The sequence below is a fragment of the Perna viridis genome, chromosome 5 (assembly GCF_037379345.1).
Source record: "Perna viridis isolate PV_CMFRI_1.1 ecotype Kerala chromosome 5, ASM3737934v1, whole genome shotgun sequence".
NCBI lineage: Eukaryota > Metazoa > Mollusca > Bivalvia > Mytilida > Mytilidae > Perna > Perna viridis.
Genome location: NC_142449.1, coordinates 34,645,170 through 34,659,699, shown reverse-complemented (window position 1 = coordinate 34,659,699; position 14,530 = coordinate 34,645,170). Strand labels below are relative to the sequence as shown.

General features: G+C 32.7%; 1 protein-coding gene across 2 annotated transcripts in view; it reads right to left on the bottom strand.

The window, feature by feature from the left end:
- Positions 1–2,547: 2,547 nt before the first annotated feature.
- The window catches only part of LOC148617199 (fibrocystin-L-like), a 65,533-nt gene continuing 53,550 nt past the window's right edge, over positions 2,548–14,530 (bottom strand). Inside the window, exons 55-62 of one of the 2 annotated variants that reach the window (XM_088584676.1) lie at positions 13,284–13,912; positions 11,008–11,235; positions 10,194–10,568; positions 9,201–9,585; positions 8,121–8,302; positions 6,905–7,028; positions 6,313–6,387; positions 2,548–4,209 (exon numbers count right to left, since the gene is read on the bottom strand). In XM_088584676.1, the coding sequence (XP_088440802.1) occupies positions 4,037–4,209; positions 6,313–6,387; positions 6,905–7,028; positions 8,121–8,302; positions 9,201–9,585; positions 10,194–10,568; positions 11,008–11,235; positions 13,284–13,912 (2,171 nt within the window). In that variant the 3' untranslated portion in view covers positions 2,548–4,036. The remainder of the gene's footprint in view (positions 4,210–6,312; positions 6,388–6,904; positions 7,029–8,120; positions 8,303–9,200; positions 9,586–10,193; positions 10,569–11,007; positions 11,236–13,283; positions 13,913–14,530) is intronic. The other variant, XM_088584677.1, reaches the window with a different exon arrangement.

Here is a 14,530-nt window from a genome sequence, read left to right as displayed (position 1 = left end):
CTAAATCTACCCCTGACAACCCATGCTTTGCCAATTTTAGGGGGGCACACCCGCCACTCCCCTGTCTGAATCCGCTCCTGATTGATTATATCTGCATTGTGCAAAGATTCAGACTTATACAATTGGAAGAGGTGGAGAAAAACCTTCTTTTTCTTTTTGCCATTTTAAACTTTGTGCAATATATATACATGTAACTTAAAAAAGTAAAGTAAGAAACGAACGCGGAATTCTGGTTTAATATTGGATGACATTACAAATGACTGAGAGTTTTTGTAATATATCAGGAATGGAAATTTTTGTCATAGAAAATATCATTATGTCAAAGAAATAACAACCCAAGTTGTGGCAACCAAGAAGATGAATTAGTATTTAAAATCAAAAGGTACCGCCTTAGACTGGTATTCTACAGCAAAAGACTTTCTTTTTATTTTTACTGATTAAGTGCGTATTTTGCGTATAGGCACCTACATGTAGGCCCCTAAATATTTACAGACACTTTTTTGTATGAATACCAAGTGTAGCATTTACTTGAGTACTCAATACAACCGGACCCACTTATGCTAACCGTCCGTACGAGAACCGACAGGGAAGTCAAGGACGTCACCCCCCCCCCCAAAAAAAAACAAAAAAAAAAAACACAAAAAAAACTCACCCAGTTATGGGACACCGGATTAACCAAGGCCCTTCACTGACAGCCTGAGTAATATTATATTTGCCTTACCTGGATGGCAGTGTTAAGTTTGAGTTAAGGTTACATTTTTTAAGTGTAAGCCTATAACTCATAGTAAGCAAATTATTTACTAATATACTTGTTTCGTGTTTTTTTTTGCTCAGCATTACATGCTTAAAAGAGCATACTTCAACGTTTTGGACAATTGAACAATTGCATGAAAAAAAACCACGAAGCATTTCTTTACAATTTTGTATGTGAAATACAAATTAAAGAGATATGCTTTACTTGTGCAATCACTGTCTAAGTAAAGAAAAGTACAGTTCTTGAATGAACGTTGAAGACAAAGAGTACAATATTTAAATTCTGCATATAGGGTGGAAACTGAGCAGCTCTGATTTGCACACACGTTACTGTTTTTGGTTATATACAAAATGAGAGCCTCATTTTCGTCAATGCACATTCACATTGAAAATTAAAAAAATATGTTCACAATGACACTACACTGGGAATTTATAGGGAACTAACATTTGATTTTTAGAGGGATGACTATAATGACATTTGAAATAAGATTAAAGCATGATTGAAGTTTTCAAGAAATAAAAATGCAGCATTTATCATAGTCTAATATTTTTCGTTTAAATCCGTAAAAATCAAATGGTTGCACCCATCCTATTTATAGTCTTTTCATTACCTGATAAATATTCTACTTTTTTCATTTACACCCTTTGGCTGTTTTGGAGGAGTATCTGATACAAAATATGTACCCCTACCTTCCATCAGCATTTACATGTATGGCAAAGTATGTTGTGCTCATGGACAAGAAACAGGTGCACAATGGAATTTCATTGTCAGCTATCTTGTATTTGCCCTGCTGTTCAATAAGGGCCCTACTATAATGCATGTTTTTTCTGTAATAGGCACTGTTGGTAAACAACATTTTACCATAAATTAATTTGCTTTTTTTCACTTCCCAGCAAGATAGGATGTTTTCCATAGACTAACAAAGTATTGTGACGTCATTAACGTGGATTGGTCCACAGTCCTCAATTTAAATAATTCCAAACTAAATGAGGCTATGATGGAGGGACTAAGTTTTATTTCTAACTGGATTGATTTAGAAGTTAAATTATAAGGATTGCTTTTTTACAAACTTATGCTTGCATAACTAACTTCGGGACTCTACGCTTCATACACCACTTCATGGTCAAAGAAGCATAAACTGCTACAAAGTTGGTTTGCAAAAATTGAAAACAATCCTTAAATAAATAAGCAAACCTTATTTTAATTTCCTTAAAGGGAAAATAATGAGGACTGAAGCAGAAGTCAGTATCATACTTGGCAATAATTGTCCGAGTGACAACACATAGTGGCCACATTTGAGTGTTTTTGGGTTATGCTGCTCCAAGATTGAAGTCATCACTGTAGGAGTTTTATGGTCGAAATCATGAACTTGTGGATCGTTACGGTGTATCCATCTGCACCATGAAAACTGATTTGTTCAACGTGTCATAGTTTTCCTTATCTCTTTCTTCTACTTGACTTTTTATGAGCAACTCGGTAAGTGTTTTTAGAAAAGCAGAGGACACTTACCCTACCAGTGCACCTGGTCCATGCTCCCACTTTCTAGTGGAGTCCAAGTTGCTCATATACTTTTGTTTCTTTGTTAATTGTATGTATTATTTTAGTTACTTTATGTTTTTTGTTGTGTTTGTCTGTTTTCCATGTCTGGTGTTTTTCCCTGAATTACATTCTTTTGATTTCTGCAAGAATCTTGGTCGCCTTGATTACTTTTTTCACATATTCTTCCAGACAAAATCAACACCTCTTTAGCTAATGAGTTTAAATAGTTGTCAATGTAATTCAAACACAAAAAATCTATGAAAACAAAAGACTTTAATAGTGCCATTTTAACAATATAAAGTTAACAGATTACAAGATCATAAACATCATATCCTCTTGAAACAATAAAAAAGAGGTCAGTGTTCGATCCAGGAAGTAAAAAATTAAAAACCAAATCTTGTGTGATTCCTGTGTCAGTTTTTTTTTGGTTTCTGTAATTCAAGTTGACAATGTCAGAAGGCATGAATTTTTAAGTATGCTGCTTTTATAAGTCACTAGTCACTTTTTAGTGTGTGTAATTTCTGTTGACAATGTCATCAGACATGTATTTAAAGTACTTAGTATGCCTGCTTTATGAAGCTACTATTGTTTTTGTGTAATATCAATTGGCTATATATGAAGGCACGAGTTGAAAAGTATACCAGCATTGAAAGTAACTTTTTGATTTGTGTAATTGCCTTTGCAAATGTCTGCAGATATGCATGCTTTAGGAAGCTTCTGTTGTATTTGTGTAATTCGTACTGACAATATATCTGAAGGCATGAATTAAGAAGTATACCAGCACTGAAAGTAACTTATAGATTCGTGTAATTGCCATTTGGAATGTCTGCAGACATGAATTTAAAAGTGTTCAGTGCTTCAGTTTAGTCTATCTAAATAATACATTTGTTTACTGCAACTAAAGCTGATCTATAAACATAAAGTTAAATATGCAACAGTAAAAACAAAAACAAAATCTACAATTCAACACAGGAAACGCACAAGTTTTTTTTTCACATTGCTAAAAGGCAACAATAACAATGTATAATGAGACAGAAAAAAAGATATGTATAAAAGAAAAAAATATCACAGTCAAAAACAAAAGAAAACTTCTTCCCCATTTGAGGTTCAAATACATGTAATTTTAACACAGAAGATGGGGTTCACTCTATCACAGTATAACAAACAAGTTAGGTATAAGCCCTGTTAAGAATCATGCATGTGATGAACAAAATATCTATATTTTTTTTGTGCTGTTGAATTTAAAATTTCAGATTTTGGTTTTTTTTTACAGGGATGTGACTGAATAAAAACTCTTTGCATGATCCTTCCACGGACTTATCCCAAATCTTTAATGCCACTTAGAAAAAGGGAAAACGACAGCACTAGTACAAATGAATCCATCTAAAGAGTAATATTTTTGCAGCAAATCTTGCTATAGTTAATCTATGATATATTTACATGTTAAATTGTTAAAAGAACTCTAAAAAAAGCTCAAACTGGCCCTATAGTTGTAATTATATTTAAATTATATTAACACAAACACAGTACAATACTTTCTGGTAAAAAAGTACAAAAATATAAATCTATGGACGGATTAAGTTTTTCCAAGTACAAGTTGAAAGCATATTCACAGTTAAAACAATAATTATTGTCATATTTTTTTTTCTTCAAAATATCAATAAAAAGCCTAAATTAAAGTTGAAAGGTTAAGTATGTTTTTTAAAAAATGTCAATTTCATTTTATCATTCATCCATATTCATCTAAGCATGACCAGTAAAAGCATTCTGTTTCTTCTCCATGTATGTAGTTTGAACTGGAGGAACAAAGCTGTCAGGAATCCAGGACTTTTCTCGGAGACTTTGGAAAGTGTTCTCTCTCCAGAAGATCTCTTCCGGATTCTTGCCTTGTCCAAGGTAGCGTGGATCTTTCAGTCCTGTGGAGGAGAAACATTCATGACAGTTAGTGAACTATAAGTCAATGACTGAATACCTGTTTATATATAATAAATTAAAGGAATATATGTTGATCACTCATTCTGAATTCACAGTAAAAATATCTTAAGCTATTTTCAAAAATCCTTTCGACGCCCAAACCTACGTAAGTCTGAAAAGGGAATAAAGACTTAACATTCAGTTTTCAACATTTCTATGTATCATGGCATTTGATTCTATTCTTCTTAAGTAAGTTAAATTTTTCAGGCTAATTTTTTTAATAAAAATTTAGTACAGTGGATTCGACTTAAGTGTCAGTCTCTGTAAGAATCAGGCAGTGGATGAAACAGGGTATGAAAAAAAACCCATCATTTTGATGGTGTAATTTGACTATTTGCACCATCAGAATCAAAGAAAAAAGACAATATTTTCTATATGTTGGTGCATTGACTCATAATTTCATTGAAATGAACTGAAAATGAATATTTCAAGGGCAGATAACTCTGTCAAAAACCTAGTTTTTCTAACATTCTATTGAAATATTTCTGTGCAAAGCCAGTGATGCAGAGATTAAATAATAGTCTTTTCAAATAGAGGAAGTATTCTTGAGTGATATTACATTGTCAGATTGGTGGAGTTTTGATATGCATGTTTCTGATTTTTCCCATTTTGCCTGATTCTTCCAAACACTTACACTAAATATTTAAATTGCATAGGAACTCAAAACACAATTTCATTTTCTATCTTTTCCATATAAAATATTTCCTCTTATCTGTATAAGAAAAAATACAAAATTAGAAGAATAATTTACTCCAAAAGTAGCTGAATAGAAAAACAACAATACTTTGTAATTAAAAACTTTCATTTTTTTTTTGTATTTTAAACTATATTATAGTAAAGAACACAGACAACTATTTAAACATTGGAGAATACTTCATCTCATTAAAATACTGTCATTGAAAACATTGAATTTTCAATGGCATATTCCTGTTTACTGCATAATTTTCATAAACAAAAAGGCTATGCAATTAACATGAATCCAATGTATTGCAAAAGGCCAAACCTATAACAGTGGCGTAGCCAGGGCCAAATCAATGAGGAAGCCTTTTGTAGCATAGATAAAGAGGAAAGAGATTTATTTTGGTTGGTTTCGAATGCGAGTAAGTTGAAGCCTTGGCTTCTAAAGCTACACCACTATAATAATACCCTTGTTTCCTGTTTTCAGCAAGAAAAATAGAATAGATACGTTGGAGAATAATTCTACAATTTCTTTTTGAAATATTTCTTCTTTATCTCTGAATATGATGTCTACTTCAACAAATTAATTTGTCAGTAATGGCATAACAGGTATTTTAAGGTCTATAATACCCTAGTTTGATTTTGATAATGAGTAATAAACAGGATTAAAAAGGATCTTATGGATCAGGGTTAAATTTTTTTAGGCTACTTTTGTTTTGTGTTTTAAAGGCAGTAAGTGGGTCAGCGGTAATCCAGCATATTTAACCCAACCAATCAACATGGTCAATAAATGCAATGTCATAATGATATCATTTATACAAAAGGTGCTACCAAATACAAAGAAACATTTTAGTGAGTGGGAAGCTCCAAATATAATATATAACACCAATATCCTCGCATTTACTAACTCAAAATTAAAAAAAATGACACAGTGCTATAAAGTCGATATTTTCAAGTTAACCATCATAAAAGTACAACACTAGGATGAAACATTATTGAAATGCTACCCTATAAAAAAACGCAAGTGTGTCAAATGGTGCTTTTCCTTCCCCAAGGCAGAATCGGTAATCAAATTTCACGTAACTGATTTTGCATCAAAAATATTTTTTTTCAAGCAAAGGGAGGTAACTTACCCTGGGACCTGGGAGAACTGAAAGACCTAGCCCAGAATTTAAGCATATTTTGAATAGAATTTAGAATCTCAGCTTTTGACTGTTCATATTTAAGCAAAATAGCAATATTCAGATTACATGTAATCTATATTTACTCCATGTATGTCAGGCTAAACAGTTTATTCTCTTTGCATAAATATCAAATATTTTTGACACAAAATCAGAATACGAAAAAATGACATCCAGCAAGACTACCTCTATGGTATGGCTGAACATAACATTTTGTAGATTTCCCTTGTCTTATTGCCATTATATTGAAATGTCTGGCTTCTGAAAACATATTAAGTAGCCATAGGCTTTAATATCATCTTCCAGTTTTTCCTAACATACAAATTTGTACACAATTTCTAGCATTGATAAAACAGATTCACAAGTTTCCATAATTGCTCTGTAGTAAATTTCACAGAAGTGTAAAATTAATTGTTGTAAGTTATGATACAATAAAAAAATAGCATGTAGATGTAATTTCTTAGAATATTCTTACACTTACAACTTATGGAAATTGAGACCCATTAAATAGCATTTTTCCAACTTTTGCCAATTGTACAAGAAGAAATTATAAATTTGCCTTTCATTTCATGCATTCCAAAATTAATAAAAATTGTAGCATTTCTTTTTGTTGGTCTGATGTTGAATGAATATTCAATAAGATTCTAATTCATAGCATTTAGAATTATTGGTTTAACATCCTATGGCTGATATTTCATGCATTTCAGAACAAGAAAGACTGACTAATTAAACAGACCCTGCTTTGCACATAGCATTAACTATAACCTTTAAAACTTACTATGAGTTTTGGTCTTTGGATAGACCACACATCTCCAGTACAATATACCACACAGAAGAGCAACAATGATACAGCAGCATATCACCAAGGCAACAATCAACGCTGTCTTAGAACCTTCATCATCCTGAAAATGATAACGATAATACTGTAACTGTATTTACTTTTGCTGTTTGACAGAAATTGCGAAAAATATTACTAGTACCTGGGAAATTGATTTTACACATTTTGAAACACTTATCACTCTTTCAAACCATGAAAATAGATACCTGGAATATGCTCACTTGACAGAATCCATGAAAATTTCATTTTACATATCTGAGTTTTCTACAGACTTCATGGGAGAAACAGATTCTCCTCTAATGGCCTTGGGTCTACAAGATTTCTCCACTCTTGATAACTCTTTAATTTTAGATTCAAAACACTCTCTGAAGCTTATGGGTTGAAATCTGAAATTTAACTACATGTATCTGGAGTGGAGTTATCCTGTAATCCCTAAAAGCAATGAAGGACAATCTATATTTCTCTGTTATTTTATTTTAACACGCAATTATTTTTTGTGTTTAATAAATGTTTCCCTTGTTTGAATAGTCTATGACATTTTAATGTTTGACATTTGGAAGAGAGTTTGGAGGTTAGGGCATAGAAATAAGTAGTGTAATATTGAGCTGTACTTAAGTTGTTTGTGAAATAAAGAGCTACAGTGATTGGAAACATCTGTCTGGGCTTGTAATTATTCCAATTTTGTGTACCAAGCCTTTGAAATATTGATTGTTTTGCCACCAGTGTACTCTTCTGTAATATATTGTCATTTACGAACTTGACCTGCGATTACTATTAATAGTCTACATGTACAAGTATTGTATTATTCAAGAGTAGTGACGTTCATTACAATCTTGATCAAGTGTGGACCATCAACTTATATCACATGTTCACTAAAGCAAAACTTTTCCAGGTTTCTTTTTAAATATATGTTTATGATGAGAGTACAGAGAAAAAACTTTCATTCATGGGTATTAATTTTCTTGTTTAAGGAAAAAATAATCAGTTCCTTGATTGGTCAATTTAACAAGTGTATCACATAATTGAACAGAAAATTCCTTTTCATTGGGAACCAAATTTCATTGTTTACCATACCCACAAAACTCGGTACCCCACGAAAAATAATACTTTCACAGTACATTGCTTGTAACAATGTGTTTATGATTAGGACACCAACCTTTTCTCCACAGCTTACACCATAGTAGGTTACATTGTTAATGGTCATGTATGACGACAGCACGTACGATTGGCCATTGTATGAAAATGAACCACCAGAGGAGATGGAGGTACAAGTATCATCAATCACTTGCTGAACAGTTGTTGTGTTACCAGATATGGTGACAGTAATGTAGACACTTCCTGTAATATGTAAATCAGAAGGAAATTAGAGTCACTAAATTTAATATGTAAATCATATGCAAATAAGTCAGTATATTTTTAATATGTAAATCACATGCAAATTTGAGTCAGTATATTTTTATAAAGAAAACTAAGCTAACATAAAGATGTAACATGACCAAACAAATAACTTGCATGTTTGTTTTAAGGAAACATGTAATTATTGTTTACATGAAATTCACGTGCATTGAACTTCACATAAATTTGCATGAACTTGTTGATAACATGAAGTTCATGTGAAAGCTAGATTCAAATGAATTCATGTGAGCTTGATCACTTATTTTATTTGCTCAATGCAGGTGTAAGTCATATAAAAAATTTCCCTGTGGAAGAGAAAGTATGAAATGCAGAATTAAAAAGATACATTTTCAAATACCATTAAAACAGTGTTGACTTACAGCTTTTCCCTTCACATTTGATTTCACTATTGGTCTTTTGGTAGCAAGATCAAAACATAAAGTACTTGTACTTAATATACCCCCACTTGTAGAGTTGGTTGATAATAGACAGCACACAAAATCACTTACAACATATGGCCCATCTTTATAAAACCGTATACCAAATTTAAAATGAATCATATCTTTGGCGAGCCATGATTTTGTGACAAAAATTTGGATGGACGAATGGACAAGGTAATTTCAACATATCTTCTACTCGTGAGTGCAGGTATAAAAACATGTACTAAGTATGAAGGAATAATAACCTTAAATACAGAAAATACAGCATTTAACAGGTACTTATCTTAAAATGGAACAAAAGAAATTGTATTGAAATCCAATATTTTTAAGGTACCTTTTACAATGAGCAGGTAGAACAATATGTCAAGATACAGCAAGATTGGCCAAATTATAAAGCATACCTTCTCGAAGTGACATGCCCTTCTTCCTGATGTACCCAGAAGTCATAAAGTTGTTAACCACAGCAGCACCAAATTCCTCTTTTCCATAAGTTGCAAAGTCAAGGTCAGCCTTTAAGGTCATCTCTTTGGTAGTATCTTCAGTTACATCATTATATTCAGGTGAAATGATTTCAACAAAGTCCTCAATTTCAAAAGAATAGCCTGGTGGGTTTGACTCTACTTTAAACCTGACCACAGCAAAACCTGGTTGGTCAAATCGAAGGTCATTCAAGGTCACCTCACCAGTTGAAGGGTCAAAAGTTCCTGTTGTTGTGCCAGCCAATACTCCACCATAACCAAATGATGATGGGGAAGACATAGAGGCTGTAACTGTCCAGAGGTGACCCTGAAAATGTCACTAAAATTTCAGATGTCTTATTTAGAGATACAGAGTTTAAGAATCACAGTTGGATTAGGAATTCACCAATTGAGAATTGAGCCAAAATTTTGTCTCCCAATGATCAAGGAATTGTCTCCTTATGACCTTTTAATGTCATGGTAACATAAAAATATGAAAACTGTAGTCTTTCAGTTAAAGGAGCTTTCAATACTAAAAAGAATGGGAAGTTGTATTAACTTTTTACACTATCAACGTAAACTAGCATTTCTTGATTATCAACGATAGTTTATAGTAAAATATTTTACTTGATCAGGAGACACCTATTATCCCATAATGCAAGTCTAGATAAAATACAGAGAACAATAGACACTTCACTACCAAAATTACTATGATATACTGTATAAAGGGCAATTTTTGTGAGGTGCTAATTTTGGTGTATTTTGGCCATCTGTCAAAAAACGCCAAAATAAATTTCTTAAAATATTAACCTTAGTGCACCACTTGGCAATAGCAAAAATTAGAAATGCCAAAAATTAATTGAATATCTTTTTTGCCTCAAAACTGCCTAATTTTGCATCTGCCAAATTAAAACCATTAAAAGTTATTTGACCTACCTTCCAGTTGATATCCTGGACTCTAGAATCACTATCACCATCACGAATATCAAGTGCAACACTGACCAAATTATTCTGGAAAACGCCACCAGTCTTTGACACGATTCCAGCCTTCAATGGTCTCTGTATAATGGTAATTGGTCCTGACTCAACCTTGAAAATGACCTCAGTTGGGTAAGCAATGGTGAATTCCAGAACATATCCAGATCCTTCATGACTAATACCAATGTCACTAAAGTTAGCCCATCCATTTGCAAATGTGGCATTGGTGGTTCCTGTCAGCTGAGCCAATGAGTTACTGCCACTTCCTGCTTTCAAGGACACACTGACCTCCCATGGTGCAATAGAGGCTCCCAAGACAGTAATCATCTCACCCTGGGAAAATCAATAAAAAAAGGTATGCAGGGATGTGATGAACATACCTGGTAAACTTCAGGGAAAAGAGTTGGCCTTCTATTGATTAAATGGGTACAACCTGGTTGTAATTAACCCGTCTTGTTTAATCAAACATTTCTATGAAAGTTTTCAATAAAAAAAACAAACTGTATATTTGTTTCAAACACCCATGAAAGAATGAACGAATTGCAATGACCTTTTATTAATGAATTTAAATATATATTTTTTTAAAATCTTATAAGCTGATGAAGTTACCTCAATCTTATATTTCTATATACATAATGTAAAAAATCAAACATATGAAATAAAAATTAAGTTACATGAGATGAAATTGAATTTCATGTCGTTTTTAACAGTCAAACTTTCTATAGAAATTTAATAATGAGCTAGTAACATTGTAAAGCATAGCAGTACTTACAAGAATATCTAACATGTTAATCCTAGGTTGTATACGGAATGGTTTTCCTTCAGGCCCTCCATCAGCATCTTCCTTTATATTCATGGTTTTAGGGACCTTCAGGACATTGAGGTACTCATCCCCAGCATCAACAACCTTGCCCCAGCTCGAGTCCGTTACAGGAGGAATTGGCTCAGCGACAGACATAGAGTTTATTGTAATATTCAAGATGTCTGACAGATTTCCAGCCTATAATTTAGAATATCAATAAGAATGATCACATGACCACGATAAATATCATACACAACACAAACAGAGCAATTTTTAAATCTCCTTGATTGTAAAGTAGAACTTTTGGATATACAGTGAAACCTGTTAAAATTGAACCCCAAATAACTTGAAAACCTGTCTAAACCAGACCCTATTTCTATCAAAAAGTTTTGAATGTGAATAAACCAAACATCTTACCATAATGTTCAAAGTTTCATTTTAAGTAGCAGTCTTTGTGAGAATCATGCAAATTCTGCAATATGTGATGCACCCAAGAAAGGCTACACATTTTTATTTTTGTTGTTGAGTTGCTTTACAGGTCTATATGATGAAATGTATGTTTATTCAATCCAATCAGTCTGCTCTTAGGAGATAATCCACATTGAAAATCCAACAGTTTCTATCATGTATCAGTGTCATTTACAGAGTTGTCTCCCTCGATTTGGAATTCTTTAGTGCATTCCTTAAAATTTATATCTCCTATGAACAGAGGTTTTTTATGAAAGCCATATTTAATTTTTGATAACTATAACATTTTTAACAAAAAATAAAAAATAATGATGTGCAGAGTTTCCAACCATGAATCACATTTTGCATGATTCTTAGCTGGAGTGCTACTTAAACTTTTGCAAAGGTTTTTCAATTGTCATGTAAAAGCAGGAAAACACCTTCATTTGTAATGAATAAATTTGTGTTACAGAGAAATAAAAAAATTGTGATTTTCTTACCTTTACAGGGAACTTACCATTATAAACATATATTCCTACTTTTATTTCAATATGGCAATCATTTCTGAGTTAATGTGTAACACCCCCCCCCCCCCCCACTTTTAAGTACTTCTCCATCTAAGAATCAAGCAAAATGTGTATAAGGTTGAAGCACATGAAGAAAAAATACATCGAGATTTTATTGCATTATCCAAGTATTTATACCTCATAAGCTCAAGAAATTACTGTCAAAGTGTTTGTAAAGTTTGCTTTTTTAAGATATTGACATGTCAAATTGAGTTGAAATGCACTATGGGAAAATAGTGGGAAAATTTTCCTGAACTTTTTCCTTATGTAAAAGTAAAAAAAAAATATCTACGTCATCAATGCTTCAGGATAAATCTAGATAGCTTTATAGATATTTTATAGATATATTTAAACATGTTTGAGGCAAAAAAGACCAAATTGAGAAAAATGATGTGCCACTCATTGCCAGATTCTCACACAGAATACATGTATTACTTAAATGAATAAATGTATCATTTTAATTGGTGCAAGCACTTGTGAGAAAACAGGACAGGAGTGAAAAAATATGGCTTTTAGTTGTGGGAGTATAAAAATGTTTTGTATTAATCCACTTTTTTCAACAACCACTTACATTGTGAAAGTAATTTTATTCCTGGATACCACTTTTTTGTGGTATAGGGGAAATAGGTAAGTAGGTAGACCTAAGGTAAGGGACACAACTCATGCAAATCATTGGAATGTTTGTTTTTAGCATTTTACATCAACCTCATGTAAGCATCCAGGTAACTTGGACTGATTTCATTCTGTTTTAAATAAAAGCTTGACAGGCTTTGGTGATATTGAATATGATACAAACATATCACTGATTTCAAGAGTTATATCCCTTAACCTAAATCTACCTTCTTAAGTTTGTAGATACTTTAACTTTAACTTCACAAATGAAAGGGAAATATCTATTTCCTTAGGAACCAAATTTCGTCGTTTTGCTAAACCAAGAAAGAAAATTGGTACCCCATGAACAATAATACTTCCACAGTAAAGTAGAAACCAGTCACTAATGTGAAAGTACTTTAATTCATGGATACCAATTTTCGTGGATAAGAAAAGAAACATAAGTTTGTGGATTTTTGAATTCATGGTTTTAAGGTTTTCAGTACACACTTCAATGGAAATTTCTGTTTTGTTGGGAACCAAATTTCACTGTTTGGCCTACCCATGAAAACCAGGAACATTGACACCCCATGAACAATAATACTTCCACAGTAAATTAGGCACTTAGAAACCAGTAACTACCTGATAGCTATTGATCAAGACTACAGCAAGTTGTTGAAGGTCACTGAATGACAAAGTGTTGAAAGTAGTAGTTGTACAGTTGATGTCATTGCATGGTTGATTACCGACTTCAGCATAGACCATGGTGTTGTCACCAGTAGATCTCTTCTTTCTGCGACGGTCAACTCCACTTACTACATGCATCACACGAATCTTGCTAGCTGGTACTTTCAGGAATAAAGCAAGGTTGTCGACTAAATTATCTCCAAAGAACTGGTCTACTGACATGGATGGCACATTGAATCCAAGGACAATCACAGGAGTGGTCTTAATGTCTACAACATGGGTTCCTCTAACAATGACGTGCTGGTGTTTCCAATCATAATCAAGATAATTTTCTCCACAAGCACCAGAGTTTGGATCTGGTATGTACTGACCCCATGTTGTGGCTGGATCGAGCAAAATACGTCCCTCAGAATCTTTTCTTCCATTGTTAGGTAATACATATACACCGTCACAATAAACATCAAGACGATTTGGAGTATTGTAATAGGTTGCTAAACCAACAGATTTAGTGTCGTCAACATTCAACATCCTGTACCTAAGATGTTGCGGAGATACACCCGTGAAATAAACACTATAATTACGTCCTGTGAAGAGATGAATTTAATATTAAATATATGCATTTTAACAAAGTCCATTTTCAGAATAATTTTGTAATATGAAAAGTGTGTGAACATTTTCTGCTACACTGCACTATACCAATATTTAAGAAGGTAGACCTAGGGTAAGGGACATAACTCTTGAAATCAGTAATATGCTTGTATCATATTCAATTTCACCAACACCTTTCAACCTTTCATTTGAGACAGAATGAAATTAATTCAAGTTCCTTTGATGCTTACATGAAATTGATGTAAAATGCTGAATACAAATGTTCCAATGATTTGTAAGAGTTGTATTCCTTACCCTAGGTCTACCTCCTTAAAATAATGTTTCCATACCATGTTTTCAAAAGTGTTATTATTCAAGGGTCTAAAATATCAAAAACACTTAAGTGTAAGTTTTGTAAGAATCAGGCCAAATGGGAAAAATCAGAAACATGCATGTCAAAACCCTACTGATCTGACAATATAATTTCACTCAAGGATGCTTTCTCTATTTGAAAATATCATTACTTGATCGATATAATTACAAAATATTCAACAGAATTATCTGCCCTTGAATTATTCATTTCCAATGTATCTCATTCAAATTTTAACTTAATT